The 16800-nt window shown below is 54.1% G+C and overlaps 1 protein-coding gene across 1 annotated transcript; it reads right to left on the reverse strand.

Annotated features, from left to right (window-relative positions):
* Positions 1-1570: 1570 nt before the first annotated feature.
* Kifc1 (kinesin family member C1) lies at positions 1571-14090 on the reverse strand. Its single transcript, XM_051152514.1, has 11 exons — positions 14079-14090; positions 12247-12387; positions 12032-12125; positions 11584-11637; positions 11077-11127; positions 10482-10879; positions 9212-9991; positions 8107-8397; positions 7817-7890; positions 7615-7690; positions 1571-1714 (listed from the first exon to the last, which is right to left on the reverse strand). The coding sequence occupies exons 1-11, from the start codon at positions 14088-14090 to the stop codon at positions 1670-1672; spliced, it is 2016 nt and encodes a 671-aa protein (XP_051008471.1). The 3' UTR covers positions 1571-1669.
* Positions 14091-16800: the final 2710 nt, after the last annotated feature.

The raw sequence follows: 16800 nt of genomic DNA on the forward strand, positions 1-16800 counted from the left end.
CAGGCAGCTGGGTCTCACTTAGAACCACTACCCCGGGGTCAGGTTATGTTAGGTCACCCTCAAATCTGGGGCTTTTTGCCCCGGGATTAGATAACTTCCCTGAGAGCCCCAGGAGGGGGGCGTGTCCCTGTCCAGGTCTCTACTCCCCTACACCACAAGTCTGAGGAAGGACTTGAGTCGCCCCTGCCCAGAACCTAAGCCGGGATCAGGAGGCTCTCCCACCCTTTCCTGTGCACCGACCCCCAGTTCCCTGCCCCCTCTTCGGGCCTCCCGTCTTCTCCTTACCGGTGACAGCCGGGGCAACTGGGAGCCAGGCAGGGGCAGACCCAAAAGACCTGGGTGAGCCCCCGGTGCGGGAGGCGTGCGTGTGGGCGCCGGGGAGCGTGCAGGAGGCGGCCAGGGGGTCCCCGGGCCCAGCCCCTCCGTCCTGGCGGCTCTGGAGCGTATGACGCAGCAGCCAAAGCAGCGGCAGCGGCAGGAGGAGTCGGCAGAGGGAGGGAGGAGAGGAGAGGGTGGGGAGCGCCAGGAGGAGGCGGCGGCGGAGGGGCGGGCAGGCAGCACCTCCCTCACCTCCAGCAGGCCCGGAGGGCGCTGCACGGCTCGGGGAGCGGCCGGCCGGGGAGGACGAGGAAATCCCCGCAGCCCCTGTTTCAGATTGGAGGCTCGCTCTAAGGGCAGCAGGAAATAACCCTCTTGGCAGCTGGCCTGCAGGTCACCGCCGGCCCCGCCCCATGCCACATCCGCTAGCTGTCCCGCCCCCGTGGCCACCCCAAGCCCCGCCTCCACACACGGCACCGCCCTCTCCATTCACTCTTCCTGTCGCCCCACCCTTCTGCGCACGCGTGGCCCCGCCTGTTTGGTGCACCTGGGCGGACAGCCACTCCTGCCCGGAGAGCACTAGGATGGCTGTGCTCCTCCTGGGAGAGGAAGGCTGGGGCTAGTACCCGGGCGATGACACACCCACACCAGCCAATAGGCACCTGGCGGCAGGAAACCGTGGTTCGAACGGGTGGGCAGGGTAAAGAGGAGACTGTGAAGCGCCAAGGCACTTTCACACCAGACAAGGTCATTCCTGTACAGGCTGAGGCTGGGGCTGAACCCAGGCTGTCCTAAGAAACTGGTGACAGTGGGCTCGGTGTGGGCAGCTATGGACACAGTTCGCTGTGCTGAGGATGGAGAAGAGGCATCAGGACAGCAAAACACGTCAGGACGGACATTTCTACATGCTTACAGGTGTTTGCTTACAATATTTCCTCTGGCAGCTACTGATATTAATAAAACCTTTGAGAGCAGTAACAAGGGCTGGAGAGATGGCTTGGCAGTTAAGAACACTTACTGCCTTTCCAGAGGACCAGGTTCTGTTCCCAGGACCCACACCCCAGCTCACACCCACCCATAAGGATAGTTCCAGAGCACCTGAAGCCCTCTGCTGAACTCAGGGAACCAGACATGCAGTTGGTGCACATGTGCACACTCTGGAGACACCTGTACACAACTAAAAAAATCTAAGACTAAGAGAAAAACAACTGTACAACAAATTTTATTTGATAGTTAGGTACATAATGTCCACCCAATAAAAGCACCTCACCCCACCCCCACTGAGTACATTGACATCAAAACATAGACATGGACGCTCTCTTCTCACAGGAATCAGGCTCAGGCCCCGTCTTCATTTCTTATTAGCCTGAGCAGTACCAATAACACACTGGTTCACCTGTGGACCAACAGGGTTAACAAGATCAAAGTCTGCAGGTAAGCAGAACAAACTTCCATTCTGCCGCCCTCTGAATCCCCCGAATAAGGACTATGAAAGCAGGCTCAGCCTGGTCACATGGAAAGATAAGGTGTTATGTCCACTTGGACTGAAGGAGGCCAGATGCCTGAAGGGTGAAGTTCTATAGAACTGGCTAGTTTTTATGTCAACAAGCTCACATTGAAGGGACTTCGGTTGAGAAAATGTCCCACCAGATCAGGCTGTGGGCAAACCACAAGGCCTTTTCTTAATTAGTGGTTGATATAGGAAGGCCCAACATTATTGTGTGCAGTGCCAACTCTGGGCAGGCGGGTCCTGAGGTGGATAACAGGCTGAGGAGGCAGAGGCAGAGGCAGGCAGATCGCTGTGAGTTCGAGGCCAGCCTGGTCTACAAAGTGAGTCTAGGACAGCCAAGGCTACATAGAGAAACTCTGTCTTGGAAAAACAAAAAACAACAAAAAAGAAAACAGGCTGAAACCAGGTGTGGTGGAAGTGCACACCTGTAATCCCAGCACTTAGGAGGTGGAGGCAGATGGATTGCTATGAGTCTACAAAGTGAGTGCAGGACAGAGAAGGCTACACAGAGAAATGGGGGTGGGGGGAGCACAGGCTGAGCAAGCCACAAGGAGCAAGTCAGCAAGCAGCACTTCCCTATAGATGTCAAATAGGTAAGGTGCCCCCATCCCCATAGGAGCTACAGTCATGCCTGGAGTTGCTCAGGATAGGAGTTCAGTATTGAAAACAAGTAAAGAACTCAGCATCTTGAGGCTGGAGAGAGAATTCAGTGTTTAAGAGAACTTGCTCTTGCAGAGGACCTGGGCTTTTGTTTTTTCCCAAAACAAGGTTTGTTTGTGTAGCCTTGGCTGTCCTAGACTCGCTTTGTAGACCAGGCTGGCCTCAAACTCACAGCGATCCACCTGCCCCTGCCTCCCGAATGCTGGGATTAAAGGTGTGTGCCACCACGTCCGGCTGAGGACCTAGGTTTGTTGCTAGCACCTATATATGGTGGGTCATAACCAACCACTAACTACAGTTCCCAAAAACCCCAATGCCTCCAACCTCCTCAGACACCAAGTACAAATGCATTTAAGGAAAACACTCATTCACATAAAATTCAACCTTTTTTTTTTCTCTTGTTTTTTTGGAAACAGGTCTCTCTTTGTAGCACTGGATGCCCTGGAACTCACTCTGTAGACCAGGCTAGCCTCAGACTCAGCAGTCTCTGCCTCCTGAGTGCTGGGATTAAGGGCATTTGCCACCACACCCAGCCAAATCTTTGCTGTTTGATTTGGTTTTCCAGATAAGGTTTCTCTGTCTCTGATTCACTATGTAGACCAAGCTGGCCTTGAACTCACAGAGATCCGCCTGCCTCTGCCTCCCCAGTGCTGGGATTAAAGGTGTGTGCCACCTGGCTTGGCTCACACAGCTAAATCTTAAGAAAACAACACACACACACACACACACACATTTGGATCTGGAAAGATGGCTCAGAGACAAAGAGCACTGGCTGTATTCCAAAGGACCCTGGAACCACCCAGCCGCTCATAGCTGTCTCTAACTCCAGCCCTGGGGAATCCAGCACCCTCTTCTGGCCTCTTTCAGCACCAGGCACACATAAGGCACAGAAATACAAGCTCTCAACATACTCACACACACAAATGAACTCTTTTCCTACACAATGTAGCCACCAGCACAGGGGCTCCTCATCTCATGGCACTTCCTACTCTACGTGTCCGTGACAAACTGAAGATCTGTGGTCACCCTGCACTGAATGACTATTTGGCGCTATCCGCTCCCCCCACCCAATAGTTTAGGTAATTATTACCAAATTTTATCAATTACTTTATTTTTATAATTCATTTATTTATTTTTTTTAAATTTTATGTTCATTAGTATGAATGTGTCAGATCCCTTGGGACTAGAATTATAGACCGGTGTGAGCTGCCATGTGGTTGCTGGGAATTGAACCTGGGTCCTTTGGACGAGCAGACAGTGCTCTTAACCTCTGAATTGTCTCTCCAGCCCCGCAATTACTTACTGTTAAATTAAGATTTGCAGCTTTAAAGCTTAGCAGACTCCACTGTATATAACTCTGACACAGCCTTCATGCCTCTGCTTTACCACAGTGTTCACAGAGCTGCACCCACAGTTATCTTTACCACAGTGTTCACAGAGCTGTGCCCACAGTCATCTTTGAGTGACGGCTTTACAAGCTGAGGGAGAGCTCTTCATAGAAGAGTCATGACCAACGAACACTGGTTAGAAACCACTATTTTAAAGTCCTCTAATAAAATAACGGATCTCGGGCTGGAGAGATGGCTCAGAGGTTAAGAGCACTGGCTGCTTTCCCAAAGGTCCTGAGTTCTATTCCCAGCAACCACATGGTGGCTCACAGCCATCTGTAATGAGATCTGGTGCCCTCTTATGCTGGACATGCAGACAGAACGCTATGTATATATGATAAATAAATAAATCTCGACAGGATTACTATTTTATAAATCACTAGTTAGAAATCTAGGAGCCTGGTTTGGTGCACAGCTCTGGTCTCAGCAATTGACAGGCAAGCAGGAGGAGTTCAAAGCTAGCCTAGGCTATCTGAGACCCTGTCTCAAACGAGAGAAGAGCTAATAGCAGCAGTGGAGGGCGTGGCTCAGTGGTAGAACACTTGTGGAGCACACACACACGGCTCTGGGCTGGCTCTCTAACACTAGCAGAAAGAGAAAGGAAGCTAAGTGAATGCACAGTAAAGGTAGAGCTAGGCTGTGGTGCTTTCTGATGTAACTGAGGTATCCACTGTCCATCTAGAGGGCAAGAATTCAAGAATTTGAACTAGAATTACAAACCTCACCAAACCAAATTTCTAAGTCTAATTGCCAAAGAGCAAAACTGAGGTAAGAGTGAGCAGCCAGCCAAATCCGAGCACAGTGTGCTAACAGGCCAAGACCTTCTATCAACAAAGGACCAGTTAAGTGAAGAGCGTAACTGAGCGCTCCACACCCACAACAGAGCCTTCCTCCTCTGTGTTGTGTAACAGACACTTGTGTGGCAGCTGGAGAAACTTACCTGGACATCAGAAGCTCACGACAGGAAAGTAGCACATGTCTACCGTCCCCGCACTTGAGAGAGCGGCGGGAGGGTCAGTTCAAGATCAGCCCGTTTTACTGACATGAGAAGCTGACTTAACTGTCCGATGTTAGGCTGGGGGCGAACAGCTCAGCTCGGAAAGGTGCTTGCCACCAAATCTGACGATGTGACAACCCAAGTTTGATCTCTAGCGCCCATGTAGAAGGAGAGAACCAAATCCTAAAATCCTACAAATCCTGACATCCCCACACACTAAATAATTTTTTAAAAGATTCATTTATTTTATATGTATTTCATATGAGTGTTTTGCCTGCACCACAGTGCATACCTGGTGCCTGCAGAGGGTGTAGCAGTCCCTGAAACTGGAGTTGGGATGGCTGTGAGCCAACACGCATGGGAGGTGACAAAGAGCTCTTAACCTCTGAGCCACCTGTCAAGCCCGTGCGTCACTTTAGCGCTGCCCTCTCCTCTCTCTTGAGACAGGGTTTCTCTACATACCTCTGGATATTCTGGAACTCACTCTATAGACCAGGCTGGCCTCAAACCCAGAGATCTGCCTGGCTCAGCCTCCCGAATGCTAGGACAAAGGCCTGTGCCACCACATCTGACTAAGCCTGCTCACTGTCCTTGAGTTTAGGCTGGTCACACAGCCCATGCTTACTGTGACAAGGACCAGGTTCCAGCCCAGACAGGTGACAACAGACAGAAAAAGTCACCTTACTTTTTATCGACCTCACCAAGCAGAGGGCAGACCCAATCATGATCAGACCCCAAATACAGTCAGAGCTCATTAAAGGGCTCTACCCTCAGGAAAAGGGGAAGCCACGGGGAAGAAGTACCCAGCAAGGCGGAAAGTAATGAAACTGAGTCCTGCCCACCCATCGGTGCTGTCAGCACCTGGTGAGGTGTAGAGCTTGAATGTATATCTCTTTTGGTCTGGCAAAGGAGTGTTTCACTAAATAGAACTAGAAAATACACTCTGGGTACGGTGGCGCACGCCTTTAGTCCCAAGTGCTCAGGAGGCAGAGGCAGATGGATCGTTGTGAGTTCGAGGCCAGCCTGGTCTACAAAGGGAGTCCGGGACAGCCAAGGCTACACAGAGAAACCCAAAAAACAAAAACAAAAAGGAACAGCCGGGCGTGGTGGCGCACGCCTTTAATCCCAGCACTCGGGAGGCAGAGGCAGGCGGATCGCTGTGAGTTCGAGGCCAGCCTGGTCTACAAAGTGAGTCCAGGATGGCCAAGGCTACACAGAGAAACCCTGTCTCGAAAAAAAAAAAAAAAAAAAAAAAAAACAAAAAAAAACAAAAAGGAGCTGGGTGGGTCATACCCAGGATGCCTAGAATCAAGGGTGATGGAGAGGCCACACGCAGTCAGGAGTCCTTAGAGTGTGGGCAAGTGTGATGCTTTGAATGAGAGCGGCCTCCGTAGGCTCAGAAACCACAACACTTGTGACCCAGGAGTGGAACTGTTTAGGGAGGATGGGGCGGGAAGGCCTTGAGGTTCCAAAGCTCATGCCATTCCCAGTCGCCCGCCTCATGGCTGTGCCTCAAGATGTGAGCTCAGCGACTGAGCCAACCCCAGGCCTGCTGCTGCCCTGCTGTCACCTTGACGGCCATGGACTCTGATTCTGACACTGTGAGCCCAGGCCTGCTGCTGCCCTGCTCTGTCACCTTGACGGCCATGGGCTCTGACCTCTGACACTGTGAGCCCAGGCCTGCTGCTGCCCTGCTCCGTCACCTTGACGGCCATGGGCTCTGACCTGACACTGTGAGCCCAGGCCTGCTGCTGCCCTGCTCTGTCACCTTGACGGCCATGGGCTCTGACCTCTGACACCGTGAGCCCAGGCCTGCTGCTGCCCTGCTCTGTCACCTTGACGGCCATGGGCTCTGACCTCTGACACTGTGAGCCCAGGCCTGCTGCTGCCCTGCTGTCACCTTGACGGCCATGGGCTCTGACCTGACACTGTGAGCCCAGGCCTGCTGCTGCCCTGCTGTCACCTTGATGGCCATGGGCTCTGACCTGACACCGTGAGCCCAGGCCTGCTGCTGCCCTGCTCTGTCACCTTGACGGCCATGGGCTCTGACCTGACACTGTGAGCCCAGGCCTGCTGCTGCCCTGCTCTGTCACCTTGACGGCCATGGGCTCTGACCTGACACTGTGAGCCCAGGCCTGCTGCTGCCTTGCTCTGTCACCTTGATGGCCATGGGCTCTGACCTCTGACACCGTGAGCCCAGGCCTGCTGCTGCCCTGCTCTGTCACCTTGACGGCCATGGGCTCTGACCTCTGACACTGTGAGCCCAGGCCTGCTGCTGCCCTGCTGTCACCTTGACAGCCATGGGCTCTGACCTCTGACACTGTGAGCCCAGGCCTGCTGCTGCCCTGCTCTGTCACCTTGACGGCCATGGGCTCTGACCTGACACTGTGAGCCCAGGCCTGCTGCTGCCTTGCTCTGTCACCTTGATGGCCATGGGCTCTGACCTCTGACACCGTGAGCCCAGGCCTGCTGCTGCCCTGCTCTGTCACCTTGACGGCCATGGGCTCTGACCTGACACTGTGAGCTCAGGCCTGCTGCTGCCCTGCTCTGTCACCTTGATGGCCATGGGCTCTGACCTCTGACACTGTGAGCCCAGGCCTGCTGCTGCCCTGCTCCGTCACCTTGACGGCCATGGGCTCTGACCTGACACTGTGAGCCCCAAATCAACTCTTCTCTAGGTTCCTTGGTCACCATGTCTTGTCACAAGAATAGAAAACTAAAACACAGGACAGCAATTGTACCTTGGAGGCAAAGCGTAGTGAGTTCAGAGACTCGGAGACATTTTCTTCCAGAGGAGAAATGTTCACAAACATGAGCCTATAGAGAGAGAGGCCCAAGGCAGCATCAGTGGCCTGCGAAGGCTGAGAACACGCACACAGCTGTCTGCCTCCTCCTCAGCTCAAGTCTGTAGCTCCCAGTGCTTCCAGGGTGCCCTCTACTCACATTTTGGCACTGCCACCGAGAGAATTCTGCAGCAGGTAGGTAAGCTTGCTGTTTCGGTAGGGCACATGGGGCTCCTGAGGGTCAGGGGCACAGTTAGGGTAGGGCACGTGGGGCTCCTGAGGGTCAGGGGCACAGCAGGGTAGGGCATGTGGGATTCCTGAGGGTCAGGGGCACAGCAGGGTAGGGCACGTGGGACTCCTGAGGGTCAGGGGCACAGTAGGGTAGGGCAGAGTTCTCCACAGCTCTTGAGGACTAGCCCCAAGCCTTGCCTGCCATCCATCCGTTCCTACCTTATTGCTCAGGGCCATTATGACCAGCCCCAGTGTTGACAGACTGCTGTTAATGGCCTGTGTTTCCCGAAGACGATCACGCTCCCCAGGGCCCAGGGTTAAGGCAGGATCTAGGCGCTCGCTCCCAGCCAGGTCCACAAGGTTGAGAGGAGCGCCACACTGCAGGCCCCGAGCAGCATGCTCTCCAGAAATCTGCAGCTGGAACACACTGTGACTGCGTGATGACCTCTCATTCTGGGCAGTGCGGGCCACAGCCCGGTTCTGGCGGGCTAGATGGAGCAGGGCCTCCACCTGAGGATGGGACAAGCACAGGGTAGAGGTGAGCAGAAGCCAGGACGTGCTCATGACGGTGGCAATAAGTGAATCCACCCCTGGCTCTCCTGGAACACCACAGACTGACAACAGGAGTAAGTGTCGACACATACTGAGACACAGCCGCCCAGAGCGGGTCTCAGCTGCTTGCGAAGCTGAAGCAGAGAACTGAAAATTCACGACTCCTGGAGACACAGAAGGAGCCATGTCTCAGCAGACAGACAGGCCAGCTGTGTGGCCTGGGCCTGTAACCCCAGCACTGAGGAGGCTGAGACAGGAGGATTGCCTTGAGTTCAAAGCCAGCCTGGGCTAAAGTGCAATACTTTCAAAAAGAAGAAAAGGAAGCCATGGCAGTGGTGGCGCACGCCTTTAATCCCAGCGAGGCAGGCGGCTCTCTGAGTTCTCGGCCAGCCTGGTCTACAGAGTGAGTTCCAGGACAGCCACGGCTACAGAGAAACCGGGTCTCAGGAAAGCCAAAAAAGAGGACAAGGAGAAGGAAAACCCAAGTGACCACACTACCTGCTGAGCAACTGAGCAGCCCGTGGAGCCCCAAGACAGGACAGCCAGGAACCCTCCTGGCTAGGGTGAACTTAGACACAGAAGCAGCGGGAAACGAGTGCTGAGACACACCTGGAAGTGGCCTAGTGGCAACCACCTTCCCACACTCCTTCCCGCTCCTTTGCTCATGAGCCTGCCTTGCAGCCCACCCAGCCACAGTGCACCCTCCCTCCTCTGCTGTGTTTGTTTGTATCACTCTGCCCACTCCTCCCACTCCAGTGCTACTTGCCCTCACCTCTTTCTCACAGGAGACAGGGACATAGCGTGCGTTGGTGACAGTAAGCTCCTCACTCCCCGGGCCTGCCCGACGGATCTCGCACTCGCCCCCTTGTCCCTTCCGGGTCCCGGTGGCCAACAGGTCACGGACGGTCTCGTTGTAGATCTCGACGTAACTTGCTACAAAACGGTACACCCAGCCCTGGCCACTCATCTCCTGGGCCACAGAGAACAAGTGCCGCATGGCCCGTGGGATCAGCCCCTCTAACTGGGGGTCGTCCCCAGGCCCACCCTCCATAGTGAAGGTCTTGCCACTGCCCGTCTGTCCGTAAGCAAAGATGCACACAGGGTAGCCATCCAGTGCTGACTGGACGAGCATGGAGATCTCCTCAAACACTTCGGCCTGCCTGCTTCCTGGTGGGAATACCCGGTCAAAGGAGAAATCATGGCGGGTAGCGGGTGCTGGTGCCCCCGTCAGAGTTGCGCGCCGATCATCAGACCGCGAGAGGCTAAGACGGGTTGGGGGATCAGAGGGTCCAGCAGGGCCAGGGGGAAACAGGAGAAAGCTGGGGGACGGAGTGGCCTCCCCTGCGAGGACAGGGCGCACGCGGCAGAATACCCGGATGTTGCCCTTCAGCTCCTGCAGCTGGTTGTGGAGCCGCCGGCGCTCCATCTCCAGCCCGTGGAGCCGGTCCCCTTGCTCAGCCAACAAGGTCTCCTGGACTGCGGTCTTCTGCCGCAGACATGCCGCCTCTGCCTGGCTGCTTGACAGAGCCGCTTCTGAGGCCTGCAACCTCCTCTGCCCAGAAAGGAGAGAGAGAAGGTGGGAAGGAAACAATTAGAGCGAGTCCTGGTGCCAATGCAATGGGTCTGTAGCCCCACAGACTCCAGAGTCTGGGAAGGAAGAGGTGGGAGAGTGGGTGTGCGGACCCCGTGACTGTGGAGGCCGCTCAGGGAAGGAGAGCACTCCCATGCTTGTGAAAGCAGGAGGGCCTGAGGTAGAATTCCGAGCTGGGTGTGGCTGACTGAGCCCGGATCCCCAGGGTTGGGAAGCAGAGGCCGGAGGGTGCTGGGACCTTGCTGACTGGCCCAGCCACAGCAGTGAGCTTCAGGGTCAGCGAAGGCTTGCCCGAGCTCACAGGCATGGGGGGGGGGGGCACGGGGGACGCTGGGCTGTGAGCAGAGGTGGGGGAGCAGCAGAAGAGTTGCTCCACGGGCTTAGGTACACAGCCCCATGGAGTGCCCAGGTCTGCTGGGGAGGGACCAGCTCTGGCAGGCGCTGGCTTTACCTCCTGTTCCTCCACTCGGGCGCCCAGGGCCTGCCGTTCCTCCTGCAGCTGCAGCTGCTCTTGCTGGAGCTCCTGAACCAGCCTCTCCTTGGTGCCCAGCCATCCCTCCAGCTCCACGACGCGGGCACTCAGAGTCTCCAGCTTCTGCTGGCCCTGCTCAGCTTGGGTCCGTACGATGGCCAGCTCCTCTTCTAGAGTGTTCCGCTCCGTCCCCAGGTTCGTGGCCTGCTCCTGCACCTCTCTGAGTTGCTCCCGAAGGCCCTGGTTTTCCCGATCCAGGGCTTGAGTCTTCTCCCGGTAGCGCCTCAGGTCTTCATTGAGGTCACACAGCTGACCCTTCAAATCCCAGGCCGGCCGCTTGCCCGGCTTCTTCCCCACCACCGCAGGAGCCGCCGACGCTGATGTGCGCACAGAGGGCAAAGGTCAGGAGTCTTGCCCTTCCACCCATGCTTTCTTCCTCTCTTCAGGCCCCCACACCTCACACCATTTCTACCTCTTTCCTCACACACAGGGCAGTAGCTGGAGCCCTCCGGGCACTCACACCTCATCTCCCCACCCTGGCCTTTAATCCACTGCTTATGTATCTGTCACCTACTTGCAGGCTTTGGAGCAGAAACAGTGGGAGCTGGCTTCCGGTTCCTCAGCACTAGAGAGTTAGAGTTGACATAGAATTAGTTATATGTTGGACATGGCTGGAAAAACAATGGCTACAGTGAGACTCAAAAGAAACAACAAAACCCACGAAGGCTGGGCTGAGGGGCTGAGCAGTTAGCACTTGCTGCTCTCAGAGACTCAGGCCTGGTTCCCATCATCCTAGTCAGGACTCACAGCCACCCGTGACTCTAGCTCCCGAGGACTCAGTGCCTCCCTCTGTGCACATGTGTGCTCAGGCGCGCGCGCGCACACACACACACACACACACACACACACACACACACACACAGGGCTGTACTGTGGCCTAGTGTAGAGCATTGGTTAACTCATGCAATGCCTTGGGCTTGATCCCAAGAGCACCCCCACAGAAGCCCCGAGGGACCAGAGCTCGCCGCCAGTGTTCCCCCATAGAGGACCCCGCCCTGCTCAGCCCCGGCGGCACTGTTACCTGTACTGACAGCAGTGGCTCCGCGAGGTCCCGGCTTCTTAGGTGCTTTCAAAGCTGTGCGAGGGTGGAAGAGAGGAGCAGGAGAACACTCACTCTGGGAAGTACTGACACATGTTGTAGGGTTAGAAGACACGCCCCTTGTCCTTTACATGTCTGGCCAGCTCCTCGTGGCACTTCTAGGACCAGGAACGACCCCCTATGCCCAAACTCAACAAGTAAACAGCGCTGAGCTATGCACCTGTGTGCGCCTGCCGTCCCCCCATGTCTCTCCAGACGCTTCACTAGTGCACACAGCCGCCTTGGACGAAGCAGACTACGAGAGAACAGGTGGGGGGCTCACCTAAGAGCCTCTGCAATTCTGAACCAAGCGAACTCAAATGTAGACACAGTTCGCACTGAAAAGAGTAAAGAGCCAGAGCACTTCCACGCCCTGACCCACCCAGCCCACCTGCAGTGCGGTCCTGGGCCACGGTGCTGAGGAGTGGTCCTCTGGGGCGGGATGCGTCAACTTTGGTCACTGCACCCAAGCCTCGTATCCGTTTCTGGGGAGAGATAAGGAGAGGGTTCCACTCTGACCTGTCCCACCCCCCGACCCCCGCCTCTCTCTCTCTCTGACACCCCCACACACACTCTTTCTCACTCTCTGTTCTCCAAACCCCTCACCTTTGCAGGCTCCAAGGTTCCCTCCATCTCGTCAGGACCCCTCTTGAGCTTGCTTCCTGGGAGGGGCAGCCGGGAGGAAGCCTTGACCAGGGTTGCCGTCTTTGGCTCTCCGTTTCTCTTCACTTCCAACAAAGGGGGCCTCTGTTGGGAAGAGACTCTTAAGACAGGACCGAGCCAGAAGCCAGTGGTGCACACTTTTAATCCCAGCACTTGAGAGGCAGAGCAGGCAGATCTCTGAGTTCCAAGCTAGCCTGGTCTGCAGACCTAATTCCAGGCCAGCCAGGCCACACAGAGAAACCCTGCTCAAAAAACAAACCAACAAAAGACAGAACCAGCAGCCCACAAACCCTCCTTTTGGAGCCTCCCAGACTTCATTTTCAGGGTTGACTATCAGCAGCACTGACTGAGAGTCACTTGTGCCAACAGCTGGCCTGCGTGCCAGCTAAACGGCACAGACGGCAGCAGGGCACGGCAGAGAGCTGGGAAGCACGTCAAGGGAAAGGCTAGAGGGAGGCTGGACTTTAGCTGCCTGTCAGGGCTGAACTCAAGCAGACACAGTCAGATACTCCCGGAAGACAAAACACTCTACAGGACAGAACAGCTACAAAGCCCTTGAAGGTAAAGTTAAGACCTTAAATAATCTACTTCACCAGCTCCCGAGACTAGGTGCGAAGGATGCACCTGAGTGCCAGGCTGCACCCCAGGGTGCCATCCACAGCTCCAGTACCATGTCACAGGAAAAGGGTCTGATTTAGTTTAGTCTTGTTAAACTATTGAGGGACTGAGTGTGTGTGCTGGCCAGGTCCTGCTGGCACGCCGGCTGGCCTGGGCTGTGAAGCAGACGGGCACGTGTGCCCAGCAGCCGAGGCCCCCGCTATTGGTACAACAGTGTCCCTGAGGAAGAACGGCTGAAGTTGGTGACACTGTCCTGAGACGAGAGAGGGGTTTCTTCTTGTACACCAGCACTGGCTGCGCCATGTCAGGGCTACAGCGGGGCAGCTGGGAGCTTGCCTGCGGTGAACTCACCCGGGAGAAGCAGAGCTAAACAGGCAATGGCAGGCGCAGGCTCGGCTAGAACAGTAAAGCCTAGCTACACTGGTTTTGGTCCAGCTTCATGAAAAGAATATTTGTTAGGCACAATGCAGAAAGATGCCAAACTCCAGGGCTAGCCTAGGCAACTTAGTAAGGCTGTTTAATTAAAATTGAAAAAAAAAAAAGAAAACACACAAAAGACAAAAGCCAGGTATAGCCTGAGTGGACCATGCATCAGGAGCCACTAATTCCCGGCACAAAAACAGAGGCAAGCCCGGTGTGGTGGCACATACCTGTAATCCCAGCACTCGGGAGGCAGAGGATGGTGGATCGCGGTGAGTTCAAGGCCAGCCTGGTCTACAAAGTGAGTCCAGGACAGCTAGGGCTACACAGAGAAACCCTGTCTCAAAAAACCAAAATAAGGGGCTAGAGAGATGTCTCAGAGGTTAAGAGCACTGGCTCCCCTTCCAGAGGTCCTGAGTTCAATTCCCAGCAACCACATGGTGGCTCCCAACCATCTATAATGAGATCTGGTGCCCTCTTCTAGCATGCAGGTGTACATGCAGGCAGAACACTGTACACATAATAAATACAATTAAAAAAAACAACTCATTAAAAAAATAAATAAATAAATAGAGGCTGGTGAAGTAGTTCAGGAGGTAAAGGCACTTGCTGTCAAACCTAATGCCCAAGTGTGACAGTTAGGAATCACGACGCACACACACCAGTAAATACATAGCTCTTCTTGCAAACCTCACATGTACAAGCTGGTAGGGACTGCAGCACTATTTGAGCTGTACAGTGGTGAACATGGACGTGGGCCTCCCACTGTGTCTAGTCTCCCTCAGCCATCTGCACTTAGCTGACTGCCTCCCTGTGCAGAAGCCTTAAAAGAAGCTGTCCTGGGGGCTGGAGAGATGGCTCGGTGGTTAAGAGCACTGTTTGTTGTTCCAGAGGTCCTGAGTTCAATTCCCAGCAACCACATGGTGGCTCACAGCCATCTGTAATGTGATCTGATGCCCTCTTCTGTCATACATGCAAATAGAACATTCATATAAATAAATACATAGATAGGTAGATAGAAGCTGTCCTGGCCAGCTATCCTTAGCTACATAAAATTCCAGTCCATGAGCTACATAGGTGGGGGAGGGCAGTGCCAGCCCTGTAACTTAAAATTAACTAACTCTTTACCTGCCACACTTGCTAGTGTTTGAACAGTATCCACAAACCACACCCATCCCAAGCTGAGCTGAACTTGTTTGCAGATGACAATGTGACACCACAATGTCAAAAGTTAGACACCCCCCATGTGTCTGAGACAAGCTGGAGACAGATGACAGGGTGGGCTCATAGGAGGATATGGGGGTGACTCTAGCAGGGTTCATGGAGACTGAAAAGCACCTTCTAGCCAGGCAGGATTCCCAGTGCAGGGAAGGGGAAACCAGCGCACCCACATACCTTCAAACCAATATTCACCCTGCCTACAGGGTGTGCAGGGATAAAGCTAGAGCAGAGACTGAGGGGATGTCCAGCCAAAGCCTGGCCCAACCCGAGACCCTCCCCGTGGGAGACAGCCAACCCCTGAGCCCAGCAGAGCTGTCTTCTGAGAGGCTCCACCCAGCAGCAGATCCAAACAGATGCTGAGACCCACAGCCAAACAGGCAGAGCTCAGGGAGCCTTGTGGAAGAGTGGGAAGACAGACAGAAAGGCCCAGAGGGGAGAAGAACTCCACTAGAAGAGCAACAGAGAGCCTAACTTAACCATTCTCTGGAGGCTGAGACCCACAGACAAGCAGTAGGCGGAGCTCAGGAGTCCTGTGGAAGAGGAAGGGAAAGACAGAAGGACCCCGAGGGGTCAACTAACCTCAACCCATGGGTGCTTACAGAGACGGAAGCACCAACCAAACACAGACACGCATGGACTGGACCTAGGTCCCCACACATATGTAACAGGTGGGCAGTTTGATCTGCATGTGGGTCCCCTAGTAGGTGGAGCAGGGGCTGTCCCTGAGCCTGTTTTCAATCACTCCCACTGGCAGGACTGCCTTGCCCTGTCTCAGTGGAAGACGATGTGCTCAATCCTGACTTGATACGCTACGGTACGGTGGGTGGTAGGGAGGTGGGAGATCCCCTTTTCCAAAGAGTAGGGGAGGAGAAATAGGGATGGAGGGAGGGACCGGGATGAGAGAGGAGGAAGGGGGCTAAGATCAGGATGTAAAGTGAATAAATCAATAAATTTATATAAAAATTTAAAAATGGGGGCTGGAGAGATAGCTCAGAGGTTAAGAGCACTTGCTGCTCTTCCAAAGGTCCTGAGTTCAATTCCCAGCAACCACATGGTGGCTCACAACCATCTACAATGAGATCTGGTGCCCTCTTCTGGCGTGTAGGCACACATGTGGGCAGAATACTGTATAAATAAATCTTAAAAAAAAAATTTTTTTTTTAAATGAGCCAAGGTTACACAAAAAAACCTTGTCTTGAAAAAAAAAAAAAACCAAAACCAGCCAGGCGTGCTGGTGCACGCCTTTAATCCCAGCAATCGAGAGGCAGAGACAGGAGGATGACTGTGAGTTCGAGGCCAGCCTGGTCTACAAAGCGAGTCCAGGATAGTCAAGGCTACAGAGAAACCCTGTCTTGAAAAACAAACAAAGATGTTCATTAACTTGGTTCTCATACTTTTTACTACAACAACAATGGCCTGGAGTGTTGATCCCAGCACTCTGGAGGCAGAGGCAGGCAGCCTGATCTACGTAGCCAGTTCTAGAGAAGCCAAAGTAACGAAAAAAGACAACTTTGGGGCTGGAGAGATGGCTCAGTGGTTATGAGCACTGGCTGCTCTCACAGAGGTCCTGAGTTCAGTTCCCAGCAACCATAGAGTGGCTCACAGCCGTCTATGATGGAATCTGAATTCTCCTCTTCTGGCCTGTAAGCAGAACAAAGCACTCATATACATAAAATAAATAAAAATTTTTAAAAAGGCAACTTTATTGCTGACTAATTGGAAAGCACTACCTTGGTGTTTGCTTTGTGATCCCAAGGCCTATTTACCCTGGACAGTCTAACCACCATGAGTTCTGTTCTCCCTCTGAAGGGAGACGCAGTGAGCTCGGCCGTCAGAGCACTCAACACTCAGATCCACAGGTAGATCTGCATGCAATCCTTTCACTCCAGAAGACCCTAGAAGGAGGCTTGGAGCACCAGAGCAGAGCCACCTCAACCCGCTCCAACATCTCACATGACTTCCCACCCTCCACAGTCAGCACACCACAGCTTCCCCTAACTCAAGCACCCTCTCTCGACACTGCTCTGTGGTGGCTACTGCCCTGTCGCTGTACAGCCAGCCATTTGCGCAAAACTTCTCAAGAGTATTATCTATGGCAGTGTGTCACGACCCCTATGAGGGGGTCAAATCATGCTTTCCTGGGGGGCAAATGTCAGATTTCCTGGATATCAGATAGTTACAACTCATAACAGTAGCAAAATTACAGTTATGAAGTAGCAAGGACCGTAATGTTATGGC

Source organism: Acomys russatus, chromosome 11, assembly GCF_903995435.1.
Source record: "Acomys russatus chromosome 11, mAcoRus1.1, whole genome shotgun sequence".
Classification (NCBI taxonomy): Eukaryota; Metazoa; Chordata; class Mammalia; order Rodentia; family Muridae; genus Acomys; species Acomys russatus.

Excerpts from the sequence above, each read along its gene's own strand:
- Kifc1 (XM_051152514.1), bottom strand. Across the intron at positions 11,128-11,583 it reads AGCCACTGCTGTCAGTACAG|TGCTGAGGAACCGGAAGCCA; the intron begins GTAACAGTGCCG and ends CTAACTCTCTAG. Across the intron at positions 7,691-7,816 it reads CTCGGTGGCAGTGCCAAAAT|GCTCATGTTTGTGAACATTT; the intron begins GTGAGTAGAGGG and ends CTCTCTCTATAG.